General features: G+C 42.2%; 1 protein-coding gene across 1 annotated transcript in view; it reads right to left on the bottom strand.

Annotated features, from left to right (window-relative positions):
* Positions 1–14,759, bottom strand: part of UNC80 (unc-80 homolog, NALCN channel complex subunit) — a 167,601-nt gene that overhangs the window by 66,677 nt on the left and 86,165 nt on the right. Inside the window, exons 28-34 of the mRNA XM_081957199.1 lie at positions 8,292–8,489; positions 7,649–7,756; positions 5,565–5,703; positions 5,005–5,186; positions 2,814–2,945; positions 1,164–1,350; positions 252–383 (exon numbers count right to left, since the gene is read on the bottom strand). Of these exons, the coding sequence (XP_081813325.1) occupies positions 252–383; positions 1,164–1,350; positions 2,814–2,945; positions 5,005–5,186; positions 5,565–5,703; positions 7,649–7,756; positions 8,292–8,489 (1,078 nt within the window). The remainder of the gene's footprint in view (positions 1–251; positions 384–1,163; positions 1,351–2,813; positions 2,946–5,004; positions 5,187–5,564; positions 5,704–7,648; positions 7,757–8,291; positions 8,490–14,759) is intronic.

Genomic DNA, 14,759 nt, shown 5'->3' with positions numbered 1-14,759 from the left:
TTGTTGATTTAACTTGAGATGATTCTCTGGACAATAAAGTTCTCATCATGATGAGAATTAGGACACCTCACACTGAAGATTACATAAACATATTTTAAATACTGTAGGAAGACAGCTCTATTAATTTATAGTGGCAAAAAAACAGGTGTCTAAGTAGCATTTTTTCCAACACATTTTAGCACAGAAATAAAATTAAGGCAGAATCAATAAGAATCATGGGACAATTAACTCTCAATCTAAAGTTCTCTTACCTTCAGCACTGACTGCTGAACGCACTGACCAAACTGACCCACGTCGAAAAGAATAGTTTCTATGCGATGTACTGGAAGTACATGATGGACTCACAGACAGGCGGCGTGATGCCAGGTTGGTGACTTCTTCTACTGATAAAATCAATAGAAGATGTTTACATTTTTATTTATGTAGTCTGCTCGTTTACTGCAACAATGAAAACCATTTTATTATATGATAATGAATAATATATTTAATTTTATTGTATTGTATCTATAAAAGTATATGAAAAGATTTTGTATCAGTTCTTCCTAGATCTATTTTCAGGAGGTCTGCCAACAGCAGAATCATGGTCATTGACAAAACAACGAGCATTTGTCCTTTCCTAAAAACAAAAATCTGCAAGGACACTAACAAATTTGCAGAGGCCCTTGAAGCTCTTCCTAGACTTGCATGTAACAATACAATATGATATGCCCTTTGGCACTTCAGAAACTACTGTAATTAACGAAGTCCGAAAAAATCATACCACCAATGATTTGAGATAGACAGGAGCATTTCCTGATCTTCAGTCTGCAGTTGCCTTATTTTGGTGCCTTAACCTCATTGCCCTCAAATAGCACTCTTAATTTCCAGTGGCATTATTTATCCTTTTTTCAACATAGAAAATAGATATATTAAGCTGCTTCCTCAAAAACAACAACAACAAAAACAAAAACCTAGGGAGAAGATTGCAGCTCTGCATCTTCTGTTTACCAGTAATGGCCCATTGCAGCTCTTGGAAGTACAAATAACTGATAACATAAATATGGGGGGTGGGGGGGGATCTGTTTTTCTTATGTGGTGTATATGTTCATGTGATGACTTTATCCTTTTCTATATGAGGACTCTCCAGGCCAAAGAACATATTCCAGAGTATAAAGTGAGGGCACCTTCTTCTTCCTGCTCTGAGCTTGGGGAACAGCTGGGTTCATAGCAAGCTTCCTGGGTGATAGGTATGGCAGTGATAAGGCTAGCTTCTCGGCCCAGACGTTTCTTCTCCTCTTCCTGTTGCAGGTTCTTCAGAATGTGTTCTGCTCGTTGATGAGAACGTGATACTGCTCGTGCTGAAAATGACTTCTGCAATCAAACCATTTAAAAAGGCATTTTAAAAAGTTGGTTTGGTTTTTATAAAGACACTTGCATACTTGAATACTACTTTACCAAACAAAACTCAGGTTTATTTTTGTAAATAATTTATCAACTATCAGAATTTATCACCCATTACACCAAAGGAAAGAATGAAAACATACAAAGGGTGTGTGTATGTGTGTATGATATATTGAGTAACCTTGACATTTGAAGGTTATCTGATCTCATTTGGGAAAAAACAAGTGAAGAGCTGCCAAAAATCATGAGAACTGGCGTCAAATGTTGAACTGGGTATGAGAGGAGAGGGATATTAACAATTTTTTGGGAAATTAAATGAAATAGGTGTTATTGGAGTGAAACAGATAGAAAATGTAGCTAAACCCCTTATATTATTAAAATAAGCATCTTCCTGGTTCACTTTGACAATATATTTTTAAATATCTGAAGAATGGGACTGGTTGCCACCCACAGAACTTAAAAGGTTAAAAAAAGTTGACCAAAAATGTGTCCAACACTTCTCTATTAGTTCAGTTCCAGGATAAAGAGAAATCAGAGGGGAAAGGAATGATTACTTGGAACATATTGAGTAATAATTTAAACAATGTCACAAAATAAGTGCAGATGGCAAATATTTTCTCAGATGAAGTATTTGGAAGTGCAATGCACTGAAATACTGTATGTAAACAATATGCAAGCAATTGCTATCTTCTTTATAACATACTGTGAAATCCACCTTCATAAACTATTAGACTTTCAGTCTTTCTGAGCAGATAATAATGTTTAGTGTATTTTTGTCTCCAGATCCCCACTTAACATACATACATATGAGAAGGAGCCACGATTCCTAAATGTAAAATTTGGATTAGCCAGTTTTGGCTCATTTTGCAGCATTTTCTCTGTATGAGGAAAATAATTTCTTGCAATGATGATCTAGATTGTTATGTCTAGACCAGTGGTGGTTCCTACCGGTTTGGACCGGTTCGGCCAAACTGGCAGTGGTTTCGTGCCCTGGGTCGCTGGAACTAGCAGCGACCCAGGCCTGCCATGCCCCTGAACCAGTTCTCCTGGCGGTGCCTAGGGTGGCGCCATCTTGTTTTTGGCTTCTGCGTATGCCCAGAAAATTTTTTATTGAACTGAGCTTCAAGTGCACGTGTGGCCATGAGCAAACCGGCAATAGTGCTTGCTGGAACCCACCCATGGTCAATTAGACAAAAGCTCTGTGTAATCAAGAACAGCTGTAGAAGCCTGATAACCAAAACAGTTCCAGAAGCATTTATTAGAACTTATTAAACTGTATATTAAGAAACAAATGACTAAGCATGCATCAATAAATCTTATTTCTACAGAAATCCCTTGAGGACAGATACCTCAAGGATTTATTATGCTGCCTTATTTTTTCCCCTCTCTGTAACCTCACCATCTACCACAGTTAGATTTTCATTTCTACTTACAGACTGATCTTCATTGATGGGGTCCTGCACACTCCCACTGCACTGGGGAACCCATGGAGGGTCAAACATGGGGACAGATGGCATTCCAAGCACGGGAGAGGGCAGGGTGAAGTTAATACTTGGTGGAGGAATCTGTAAAAATAAGTCCGGAAGATTCAATATGATAGTAATCACTCTTGTACATCTCTCCTGAAAATGCATTTTCCAGGAACAAGGAAATGTCAAAATATGTCAATTTATTTAATTCTATCCTGAGATAAAAAAGAATAAGAAAATACAATTTTTCCTCACATAATACAATGGAAATCCAAGTAATTCCTTCTTTAAACATTTTGGTAGTTGAGTTAGGATTCCTATATATATGAAATTGGAATTGGAAAGCTACTGTGTGTTTGTGATGAATATATTATTGCTAAGGTTTATAAAACATTATTGAAATTGAATTTGGAAAGTGAACATGCAAAGTATTGTATGATTCAGTGGGCAAGGAATTTTGGATGTAATGTTATTTGTGAACAATGGGAGATCTGGACAAAAGGTTTAAAATTTACATTAAATTATAATGTAAAAGAAAAAATTTATAAGGTGATGTATCGCTGGTATTAACACCAGATAAGTTATCTAGAATGTATAAAGGTATTTCAAATGAATGTTGGAAATGTAAATGCAAAAAGGGTCCTTTCACCATTTATGGTGGACATGTAATAAAGAAAAGAAATATTGAAGTAAGATTAATACTCTATTACGGAAAATTATCAAAGTGAATATAAAGATAAAACCAGATTTTTTTCTTTTGGGCTTAATGGAAAAAGACTTGGATTTGTTTTTAGAATTTTGATGTTATATATGTTGACAGCAGCAAGACTACTTTATGCAGAAAAATTGAAGGACATTTTGATTCCCACAATGAAAGAATGGGTGCAAAAGTTGATGGAGTTAGAATGGCTAAATTGACTGTTTTGATCAAAGAAAAGAACATAAGTAGTTTTGTTTCTCTTTGGAAACCGCTTCTGGATTCTGTGTTTGAGGTGGAAAAAAATGAAACTTTGATTATGGGTTTTACTGATTAGGTAGATTTGTTGTTATAGAAATGGTTGGTTATACTATTATAGAAAAGTAAAAAGTTGAAGTCTGATGCTACTGTCTTATTCTACTGCACTAGAGGGAGTTAGAAGTCAACCCAATTCCCCCCTTCTTTTCTATATTTCTCTCTTCCCAGCAGCAACCCCCAAATATGCAGACATTAACACCCAGATTAATATTAGACCAGTGATCAAGAAGTAAACAATACCCCAATCAAGGAACTACAAAGACAAATAAGTTAACAGTAAACAACAGCCTAATCAAAGAACCACCAGGAACACTCCCACTAACACTGACAGGGCAAACCTCCAGTATATAAGTAGAGAGAAAAAACCTCATTCCCTTCTAGCATTGATGATGTTACCTTTATTACAAAGCTCAGACAGTATCAAGAACTCACAGTTCAACCCTGAACTTCAAATGTTCTCATCTATCGGTAACAAGTTTACTACAGATTTTGAATCACATAGTTTCTTTCCTCCATGCGAGGCCATACTTGATATCTAAATCTCCAGAGGGTGTGCAACTTGAGAATAGCATTCAGTCTCTGCACTACCTCTGAGTGATGAAATTCAGACATCAGCATGTCTGAAACTGTTTCTGGTACTTTATAGTTTGGGATAAAAATCATAAAGATTTTATAAACCATTTTTCATAAGGATTTCAATCTAGGGAGATAGAGCAGCCTACCATTTATTTATATTTGGCCAGAAAAGATTAAGAGCATTGCTATGTGAATCATTGACACAGGCTAATATCATTTCTATAGCTCAACAGATCTGGTTTGCAATCAAGCTATTCCCACATTCTGTGGAAGTTGATTCAAGATGCCAGAACTCAAATTTTCATCTCTTGTCCTTTTGATTCTGTTCATAATTGTTGAGAGGGTTTTTTATTGTTGTTGTTGGTTTAATCATTGTACTTGATAAAAAGTTATTGAAAACTTGAAAGCCAAGATAGTATTTTTTTAAATTTTGAATTATCATAATATATTATGAAAGTTTAGGTTCCAACACATATCTATTACCTGACCTAAGTGTCATTTAACTCAAGTACTATAATGATAATACTTACTATATGGAAATATATCAGGTGGTACATAGTTCACCTTAAAGATTTGTTGAGCTCCTTCCTCCATGCGAGGCCATACTTGATATCTAAATCTCCAGAGGGTGTGGAACTTGAGAATGGCATTCAGTCTCTGCACTGCCTCCGAGTGATGAAATTCAGACATCAGCATGTCTGAAACTGCTTCTGGTACTTTCACGGCACATAGAAGGAACATGGCAGCTGTAGGAAGCAAATATTCCATGAAACATCTTTTTTCCCCTTACAATCTGGAAGCATTATTATTTTACTGATGTACTTGAGAGCTGAGAGGTGGTAGCACACATTAAGCTGATGAGCAGACTTGATAACAAAAGGAGCAGGTAATTATCTTTGAATTTCAAGTAGGGAAATATCATGAAGAGAAGACAAGGTGGCCATGCATATAAATGTAGGCTGCAAAGGCAAGGTTCTCAGAATCAGAGGGAGATTTCTGTAGCATTAGATCAAAAATCCTCAGAAGCCAATGCTGGGTGAAACTACTACGATAGCTCCAATTCCTTAGGATTGGCTTTTTTGCATTCTTGAGGGCATTCTTAGAATGTGAAAGCAGCTTCTTACCTGCTGCACCAGCCATGTGTTCATCCATACTGAGCAACAACTCCCATGCTGCAGGCTGGATGTCCCCATACATCTCTTCTGTGAGGATGGGAGCTGCCTTGATTAACAGTGAAAGTGGTGCTGGAGACAGGCTCATCACCTGCAAAAGAAAACCATGCACTCAATAATATAAAATAGGGCCCTCACAAACATGTTCCCCTGCTGAAGGGAATATAGCACACACAATAAGAGTGCTGAAGACTGCAGCTTTGTCACAGAGACTTGGTGATGCCTGACAATCTATTATTTAAAGAGATTATAGAAAACTGATCCAAGAAGACAATGCAAATAAAAAACGGCCATTGAAGAAAATGGGTTGGCTTAACAATCACAGTGTCTGCTTAACAATTATAGCATTCTTTTAAGAACTGCAGTTTTTGCTTAATGACCAGTACCAAAAAGGTTATTAAATTAGGCACAGTCAAGTTGGTTAGCCTGTGCTAACTAACTTAACAACAGCCATGACTTACAAGGGTAATTATGGGATAGATTATGGTAGTAAATTGAGGACTACTGGTAGATAGATAATCTGAATTATTGACAGTGAATTCATTCAAGTCAAGGTAAAATGTGACATTCCCATAGTGCTAAGATATACTTCATAGAAACCTATGTTACTGGACACATAGTGCCTCAGTGCAATGCAGTAAGGTAGCTGAAGCATGTTTCTATCATATGTATTTTGCAATGCAAATTGTGCATGGGCAACCTTCTCTTACATGTACAGTATTACTAGACACCATAGATAATTAAACTGAAGTCAAAGGAGCAATTCACAGGCTTAAGATTCCTTAGAGTTTCCCTATCTGGCACATATATATATCAAAGGCTAAACATAATGTTCCACTAGTGCAAGGGTATCAAACTCAAGGTCCGCGGGCCATATTCGGCCTGCAGGGTAGTTAAATCTGGCCCATGGGGCCGCCCTGAAATAGCGAAGGACTAGCCCGCAGTGCCTGTGCAAGTGAAAACGGAGCTCAGAAGAGCTGCACACGGCCCTCCAAGCTCTGTTTTTACTGGCAGAGGGTTGCAGGAAGCCACTGTAGACCATTGCTCCATTTTCACTGACAGAGTGCTAGCAAAACAAACTACTAGCAAAAGTGGCATTTGATCACAAGGCAAGGAGAAATGTTTCCCTTTTTGCCTTTGAGCATCCAAGAAGGGACAGGAAAGGAGAAAGGGAAAGAGGAAAGACAAAGAAAAAGAAGGAAAGATGGGGATAGAGCAAGGAAGGAAAAAGAAGGAAAGGGGAAGGAAGAAGAAAGGAGAAGGAAGTGGGAAGGAAAAAGAAGAAAAGGGGAAAAGGAAGGAAGGAGATTATAATAAGAGGGAGGAAGGGTCTCAGGGAAGTCCTGCCTCAGCACCAGCACCCCTGCTGCCCTTTTGCTTCCCCTTGTCTCTTCCTCCTGATCTCTCCTTGTGGTCTCCCATCCTATCACTGAGGATGCTTTGGTTGCAAAGCTGGGTCTCCTTGTGTGGATAGGGAGTGGGCCTCCCTCTGACCCACACACTTTGCCCTCCCCCATACACCATGAGCAACCTGGCTAAGAAGAGTGAGAACAGCAGCAGCAGCCTCAAGAAGGAGGTAAGTGCAGCCGGGTACCCCCTCAGGAAAGCAGGGCTGGGCTGGGCTGTGGGGTCCCAGTGCCCTGGGAGCTCAAGGGCCGGGCTGGATACTTGCCCTAAATTGCCTAGAGCTCTGGACAGCCTGCGCCATCATCCAGGGCTCCTCCGCATGGCCTTAGAAGGATGGAGAGGCTCCTTTGGAGGACAAGAGTTTTGCGCTCCCCCTGGTCTTGCCTTCCTTCACTGGAGACGATGGATCCCCCAGCCTCGTCCTGGCCACCATAGGCACACATGACATGTTTAACCACATGAGTGACCTTGAGCTGTCCATGCCCACCCTGGTCAACACACACCCTAGCCAACCCCCACTTCCCACCCCCCAAAGGTCAAACACAACCCTGATGCGGCCCTCAATGAAATTGAGTTTGACACCCCTGCACTAGTGCATTATTTCTTTAAGTAATGGAAATTCACATTACCTGATGCCTTATGTATTTCAACATTCCAGAGTCTTTTTTTCCTTCAAGATTAGTATCCATCACTCTTTTCTTCAAGGAGGGTGTTCTGAGGCATGACTTATCTGAACACTGAAAGACAATTGACCTAAACAAATCTGAATGCTTTCAGAAGATAGCTTATTAGTGGAAGCCATTATGTTTCTGACAATAATACACTTAATTAATGCAGCTTTCCCTTGTTCCCTTGAAACTACTGATAATGAGAGAAGCTGGTATTTCCTTCTTCGCCTGTTTCTAAAATGATGCAGGTTTCACAGGATGTTAACAGTCTCATCAAAATGTTGAAACAAATATTATGAAGCCAGCTTCACCCCTCACAACATTTATATACATGTCCAAAAAGAATGAAGCCTATGTCATGAAGCTTGCTTCATCATTTATTTGCCCCTGTATCAAAACAATTGTGGCAACATGGGCAGCAAACAAATTTAATAAATAAATAAAAATACATCGTTTCACTAAGGAAGGATTAAATACAGTTCTTAGAAACTCCTCCCACATCAATTCCCCTGCAAGAGTGTAGTAACCAAGTTTGGCAATCTTAAAATAAATGTCTAGGCAGCTGAAAAATGAGCAATTAATTAATTTATTCATTACCTCTTACCTCTTTTTGTTTTTTGCCTCTAGCCACCCCATTTAATGAGTTATTTTCTTTAAGTGAATCCACAGTATCTCCATACAAAAGTTTGATCGCCCGGACAAGGCGCGCACACGAACGACTGTGGTGGAGGTAGCAGTGAGGGTGGCAGTAATCAATATGGGTACAAATGAAACTCTGCTGGTTGCACAGCAGTATCATCACCTGGAAACACAAAGTATGAATGTTTATAGAATTGCAGCCTTGTCTTTTTGCCAAGAGAAGATTATGTGAACATCCTTTTTTAGATATCAGAAACCATAGACAGAAAAATCTTTGAAATGTTTTCAAACTATTTGTCTCCATCTCCATCTTCTTTAATTTGATATTTCACTAACTCTGACAATTAACTCATGAATGAGAGATCTAGCAAATATCTCATATTCATTGATCTTAATACTTAAACATATTTATTCAGTTGATCAATGGAATGTTCCAGGGCAAAATGAGATCAAAAAATGACATTTTCCTTCATCCCAAAGGCCATGATTGAGCATTTATCATTGCTGCCACTTTGCTCCGACTTGCCAAGTTTAAGCACAGGAATTTCTCCTCGCCAGCTGGCTATACCAAATTTCATTTCTGGAAATAATAATCACTTCAGGATTCTCCTCCTACACCCAATTTTTCTTGGCTGAGTAGTTGTGATTGCTTCTTCTTGGTTGATTTTATGAATCCTAGACATGGACGACAAATTAATCACCTTGAAGATTCAGGAAGCATGGTGTGAGACCGGTGGAGAGGGAAAAGATTATCTACATTTCCTTTCCCTCTTCTCTCCATTTTCTTACTCATTTTTACAGTTCCCAATTTAGATCATCTAGTTGACAGGGATCTCAGAGCTGAGTAACGGAAGTACTAATATAACATTATAATGATAAATATATTGGTAAGTCCTCCAAGGAAAATCTTTGGATTGTCCTATAGTAAGCTAATGTGCCAGTATTTTGAAAAAATGATATTCTGTTTGACTCTAGTTTCTAATTGCACAGGGCATCAAATGACAACTGTAGGAAAACTATAAGTAACTAGTTTTCCACATTTCTTTTTGTACTAAATATTATTGTAATATATCAACTCACTATTTAAATGGCCAGAGTTTAACTTGATATTTGAATGGTTCTATTTGCTTGATAACAAAGCATACCTTGAATTGAAGGAACATTTGCCAATTATGAATCCTCCTTCCCTCTCCCTGCCATCAGATGATTCAAGAAACAGCTTTAATAAAAACAGCCAATACAGATCAGAGTCAGAGTACTATGGAGATTTGTAGATATAGCTAGATTGGTCTGCTTGTGCTTTGCCTCAGGAGTTCAATATTCTGTCTATATTACTCCCTTGACTTCTGGATTTATGTTTGAAAGACTGTGAGGTATGCTGTTATTACTAATCTAGGAAACAAGTATAAATAGATTAAGGATTACATCAGAGGAAAACTACTTTTAACTTGAGACATCTGAATCTCTCTAAATCATCTTAATTTGGCTCAGGATATACAGTAAGATTTAGACACATTGGAAAGGCATTGTTTTAATCACATTATTATTTTTTATCCATTCATCTATCTATTCTGATTGATCTTCAAAGTCCACCAAACATTATCCTGATGAAAGATCTATCAAATGCACTGCAATTAACCAAATACTAGTGTTAGATCGGGCGAATGGAAGAGGCAGACTCAGGCTAACCGTAACAACAGCTCTTTATTAGTCACAACTATGTACAATCCAGCAAAGACTCTGTCTGGCGGGAGCCCTTTAATAGGGAGCTGACAGACGTCTTAACCAATCACCTTTGAGTATTTTCCCTCCAGATGAGAGGACCTTGGTGGAAACTACCATACTGTCTATCAGTATGTAACACCCCTCCCCTCTTAGTTGGGTTGATCCAGCTGGTTACATACTCACGCAGGTAGGCGGGTTTTCTAGTTACTCTTTCTGACCTGCACAGTTCCGTAGGCACTGGAACTTTGGTCAGGTCATATAGACCTGTTGTCTCTCTGGCTTTGCCTGATGGAAGCTCCTGGAACTTTCCACAGGTCGCGGCTGGAATTTCTAGAGCCGGTTCGCTTGGAACTCGCTGCGGCCCTGCAACATCACCTGATAAGTAACCTGGTACTTTTGGGCTTGAGTTATCTGTGGAAGGAGTGAATTCGTGCTCCTTTTGGGTAGGGCTTTGGCTAACTTGTGCAGGAGTTACCTCTGGTTGCCTAAGATTTGCCTGGGAGAGGCGGCCTCAGAGTTGGTCAATGTGCCGCCTCCAAATTCTACTGTCCTCGAACTCCAACTGGTAAGAGCGAGGTCTGGTAATTCCTGTAACCATAGCAGGAACCCAGAGAACACCCCAGCATAGTTGTGGGCTTAAACTTGATCCCCTACACTAAAATGTATAAGTTTGCCTGTTGAATCAGGAGGTGATTCGGCAGAGTGATTTGGGTGCAGCTAGTCTAAGGGCAATCTTAGCCGGAGACCCATCAGAAGCTTGGTGGGGCTTCTGCCAGTGGTTGCACTGTGGTTGGAGTGATGTGCTAGTAAAGGAGGAATTGGTCTACCCGTGTTTGCCAATCTCCCGGCCCCATCCTGGATAGGGCTTCTTTTGCAGATCGCACCATTCTTTCCACCTGTCTGTTACTGGATGGATGGAAGGGAGTGACCAGGGCATGTCTGATTCCCTGAGTAGCTAAATAAGTCTCAAATTGCAAGACCGTGAATTGGGGACTGTTGTCTGAGACTAGGACATGAGGCACTCAGGCTGTGAGTGGAGAAAAGTCTCTGTAGTGCCTTAATGACTGCCTCTGCCATGGTGGCGGCCATGAGGACTACCTCTAACCACTTCAAATAGGTGTCTACAACTACCATGAAGGCTTGCCCCATGAACTGGGCCGGCAAGGTCAATGTGCACCCTCGACCAGGGTGACTGAGGCCTTTCCCATTCCTTAGAAGGTGCCTTTGGGGGAGCTGGTCTAGACTCCTGGCATGATGTACAGGTAGCCACCCACTCTTCTATCTCCCCGTGCAAGTTAGGCCACCACACCTAACTCCTTGCCAAAGATTTCATCTGGACAATTCCTGATTGCCCTACATGCAAGGCCTCTAATACTGCAACTCACAGTTTGGGTGGAACAATGACCCAGTCCTCCCACAGAAAACAACCCTGCAATTCAGATAATTCATCTTTTTTGTTGACAAATGCTTTAAACTCAGACCCAACCAATCCCTTAGGACACCCCCTTCATACCCAGTTCAAAATTTGAGAGATGGTCCTGTCTCTTGCTAAGTGGCGGGCAACCTCGCTGGATGACACCGGGCCAGCCTCAAGGCAGTCAATGAGTAAAACTGGGGTGTCAGGGGTTGGATCTTCCAAAAGTCCAGGAAGTGGGCACCTGCTGAGTGTGTCAGCATGTCCCAGAGTTGTCCCTGGCCTGTGAACGAGGTGGTAGCTGTAGGCTGTGAGAAAAATAGTCCAGCGTGTCATTCACGGTGACAGCGATGCAGGAGTTGGTTGGTCCCCAGCCATGATGACCTCAAAGTCATGTCCATGCAAGTACTTGAGGAACCTCTTGACTGCAGCTACCGCAGCCAAAGCCTCACGGTCCAGTTGGGTGTAGTTGTGCGCGGTAGCTGACAGGGTCCTTGAATAGTATGCAATGGGGCTTCGGTTCCATTGGGCATGCAGTGGTTGAGGACCGCCCTGATGCCAAAAGGAGAGGAATCGCAAGTCAGGACAAGTGGCAGAGACTAGTTATATTGGACCAGGAATGTGTCTACTGACAGCAGCCGTTTAACCATGGCAAATGCGGTGGCCTCGGCTCTGCCCCAGGTCCATCTGACATTTTTTCCAAGGAGCCGATGCAAGGGCTCAGCGACAGTCGCTTTCTGTTTGAGAAACATGCTGTAAAAATTAAGGAGTCTGAGGAATGCCTGCAGCTCGGATTGCTTTAATTTTTTTATTTGTTGGGTGAATTTCAGAGCCGTTGATCAAATACTCCAGGAATTCAACCCTTGGAACATTAATTTGACATTTTTCTTTTCTCAAGCAGGATATCAACTTCTAAAGCGTTGCCATGACTATTATCAGGCTGGCATGGAAGGGGAAATTCCATGCATGCCTTCGGCCGGAGTTGGATCTCATGTCTACAGCCTATTTGGAGAATATGAGTTATGACGCAAGACAGAAGGGAGGGGATACAGGGGTAAAGTTCAAACGCAATTAAGTGAAAGCAGTTTTGGCTCCACAGGAGTCCACACCAGAATGTTGATCCTAATAAATTATTGGATTTCTTTTAAACTTTGTCTCGAGGCCCGTAAATTAATTAGGTAATCTTCTGGGAACTTCACAGAGAGCCAAAACTGACTTTAAAAAATTCCGGGTTTCCTGAAGCCCAGGCTCTCCAAGCACTCCCCCAATGTTTGGGCTGCTTGGAGGGAAAATCAGGCAACAGGAGATTGATTGCAGTTGGAGGTATGTGGCAATGCCAAGCAGCGATGCCTTTCTCAGAAGCAGAAGCAGAAGAAGATAAGTACTGGTGGAAATTCCCTTGCCCTAGTCCCCAGATACAGGAAAGGGTCTCAAGCAAGCTGGCAAGGGTGGACTGGAGGTGGGACTGGAAACAAGCCAGGCTCCCAAAGCCCCAGATGGAATCCCGAGGGAGTGCAAAAGAGCAACAGAGGGAGGATTTTTACTGAGCCACCCTTCATGATGAGGGGCCATCATGCCGCCAAAAAGAGAGGGGAGGGACATCTGATCCTGTTAAAGGGAGGAGATGCAGCCTGGAGTGCAGCTACTTCCAATAGAGGTAGAAGGAGCCCAAAACAGCAACCAGTGCCTGTCCCACGCAGCAGGCAGGCTGCCAAGAGCAGGCAACCCCCCTCCCTCTCTCCGAAGTAGGGGTGAAGAAGATGACCAGCCATATCAGGCGCAAGCATACAAGGCCGACAGGAGGCTGGGGGATTAGGGCTGAATGACCCACTCCAATTCAGGGGAAAGTTGGACAGAGACTCAGACCAGCTAGCTCTATTCCTTGATTCAGCTGATATCCATATAGAATGCTATGGGCACCTCTACTCATCCCCAAGAGCTATGGTGAATACCATCACAGAGGGACTAGAGGGAGAAGCAAGGGAATGGCTAGCCACCCTCCACAAGAGGAGAGCCCCCCAACTGCAAGACATAGATGACTTCCTGCAACTGCTAGAGGCCAGATTTGAGCAGGTGGAGGAGGACCCATATGCAAAAGAGGAACTCAGCAACCTAAAGCAGAGGAGCCGCCCCATCAAAGAACACATCCGTGAATTTAGGAGGGTTATAGGAAGGCTACCCCCTTTACCAGAGCAGCTGCTGGTGCATTTTTTCAGAACAGGTCTGGACAAACAAATTGCCCAGGTAACCGCATACTACAACATCCCAAATCAACGCTCTGAGTGGCTCTGAGTAGCAACAAAAGTCGATAGCGGGCTGCGCACCAATGACATGACAAAGCAAGCGGACACACAAGAGAGAGGTCAACCCAACCTGAAACCACCCAGCCGGCAGGGAACCACAGCAGGCTCTGAGACCAACCCTCCTTCAAAATCCTCTGAAATGCTACAGATGCAGGGGGATGGGCCACATGGCAGCTGCATGTCCAACCCCAGCCCCAAAACCAAGGCCAAACCTACCGCCCAGGGCATGATCAGATCAAGGGCCCAAATGGACCACCAACACATCCAGGAAAGCCCTCCAGTCTGCAAAGGCCCCTTCCCCCTCAGGCAAAAGTGATGGAAACCCAGGCAACGACAACCAGTCGCCTGAGTCATATGACAGCGAGGACGAGGGAGAAAATGATCCAATGGCAAGTGAATCAATTCACCCTTTCCTTTTTCCAATATGCCTCACAGCCCCCAAAACAGGAAATCAGCGAGATTTTCAAGCCCTAAAAGACTCAGGCTGCACAAGGTGCTTGATCAACCTAACCACAGTCCTGAAACTGGGAATCAGAGCAAAAAGACTGGCCCACCCGATCCGGTTCGAGCAGGTCAACGGGTCCCTAATGGGAGGAGCCTATGCCACCCACCTAACTGAACCAGTGAGGCTAGAGCTAGCAGATCACTGGGAAGTAATTCGATTCAGAATAGTCCCCAAAATGACAGACACAGTCATACTGGGACTTTCCTGCCTAGACAAGTGGGGACCAACTATCTGGTGGCAAGGGGGTACCCACAGACTTAGGATATCAAGGGGCCTCCAGCCCCTCCCACACCAGCAAGCAGAAGCACCACCCACACTGGAAACCTCCAAAGAGAGTCCACAAGAACAACTGGCAACTACATCCTACAAAATCCAAGAGGCCGAACTGATTCCGATAGAATATCAGGACCTCACAGAAGTATTCAGCGAGGCTGAGTGCAATGTTCTGCCTCTCCACTGTGAGACAGACTGTGCCATCAAAATCAT

Source organism: Natrix helvetica, assembly GCF_964273705.1.
Source record: "Natrix helvetica genome assembly, chromosome: 1".
Taxonomy (NCBI): Eukaryota; Metazoa; Chordata; class Lepidosauria; order Squamata; family Natricidae; genus Natrix; species Natrix helvetica.
The sequence above is the reverse complement of the archived record's forward strand: the minus strand, read 5'-3'. Positions and strand labels throughout refer to the sequence as shown.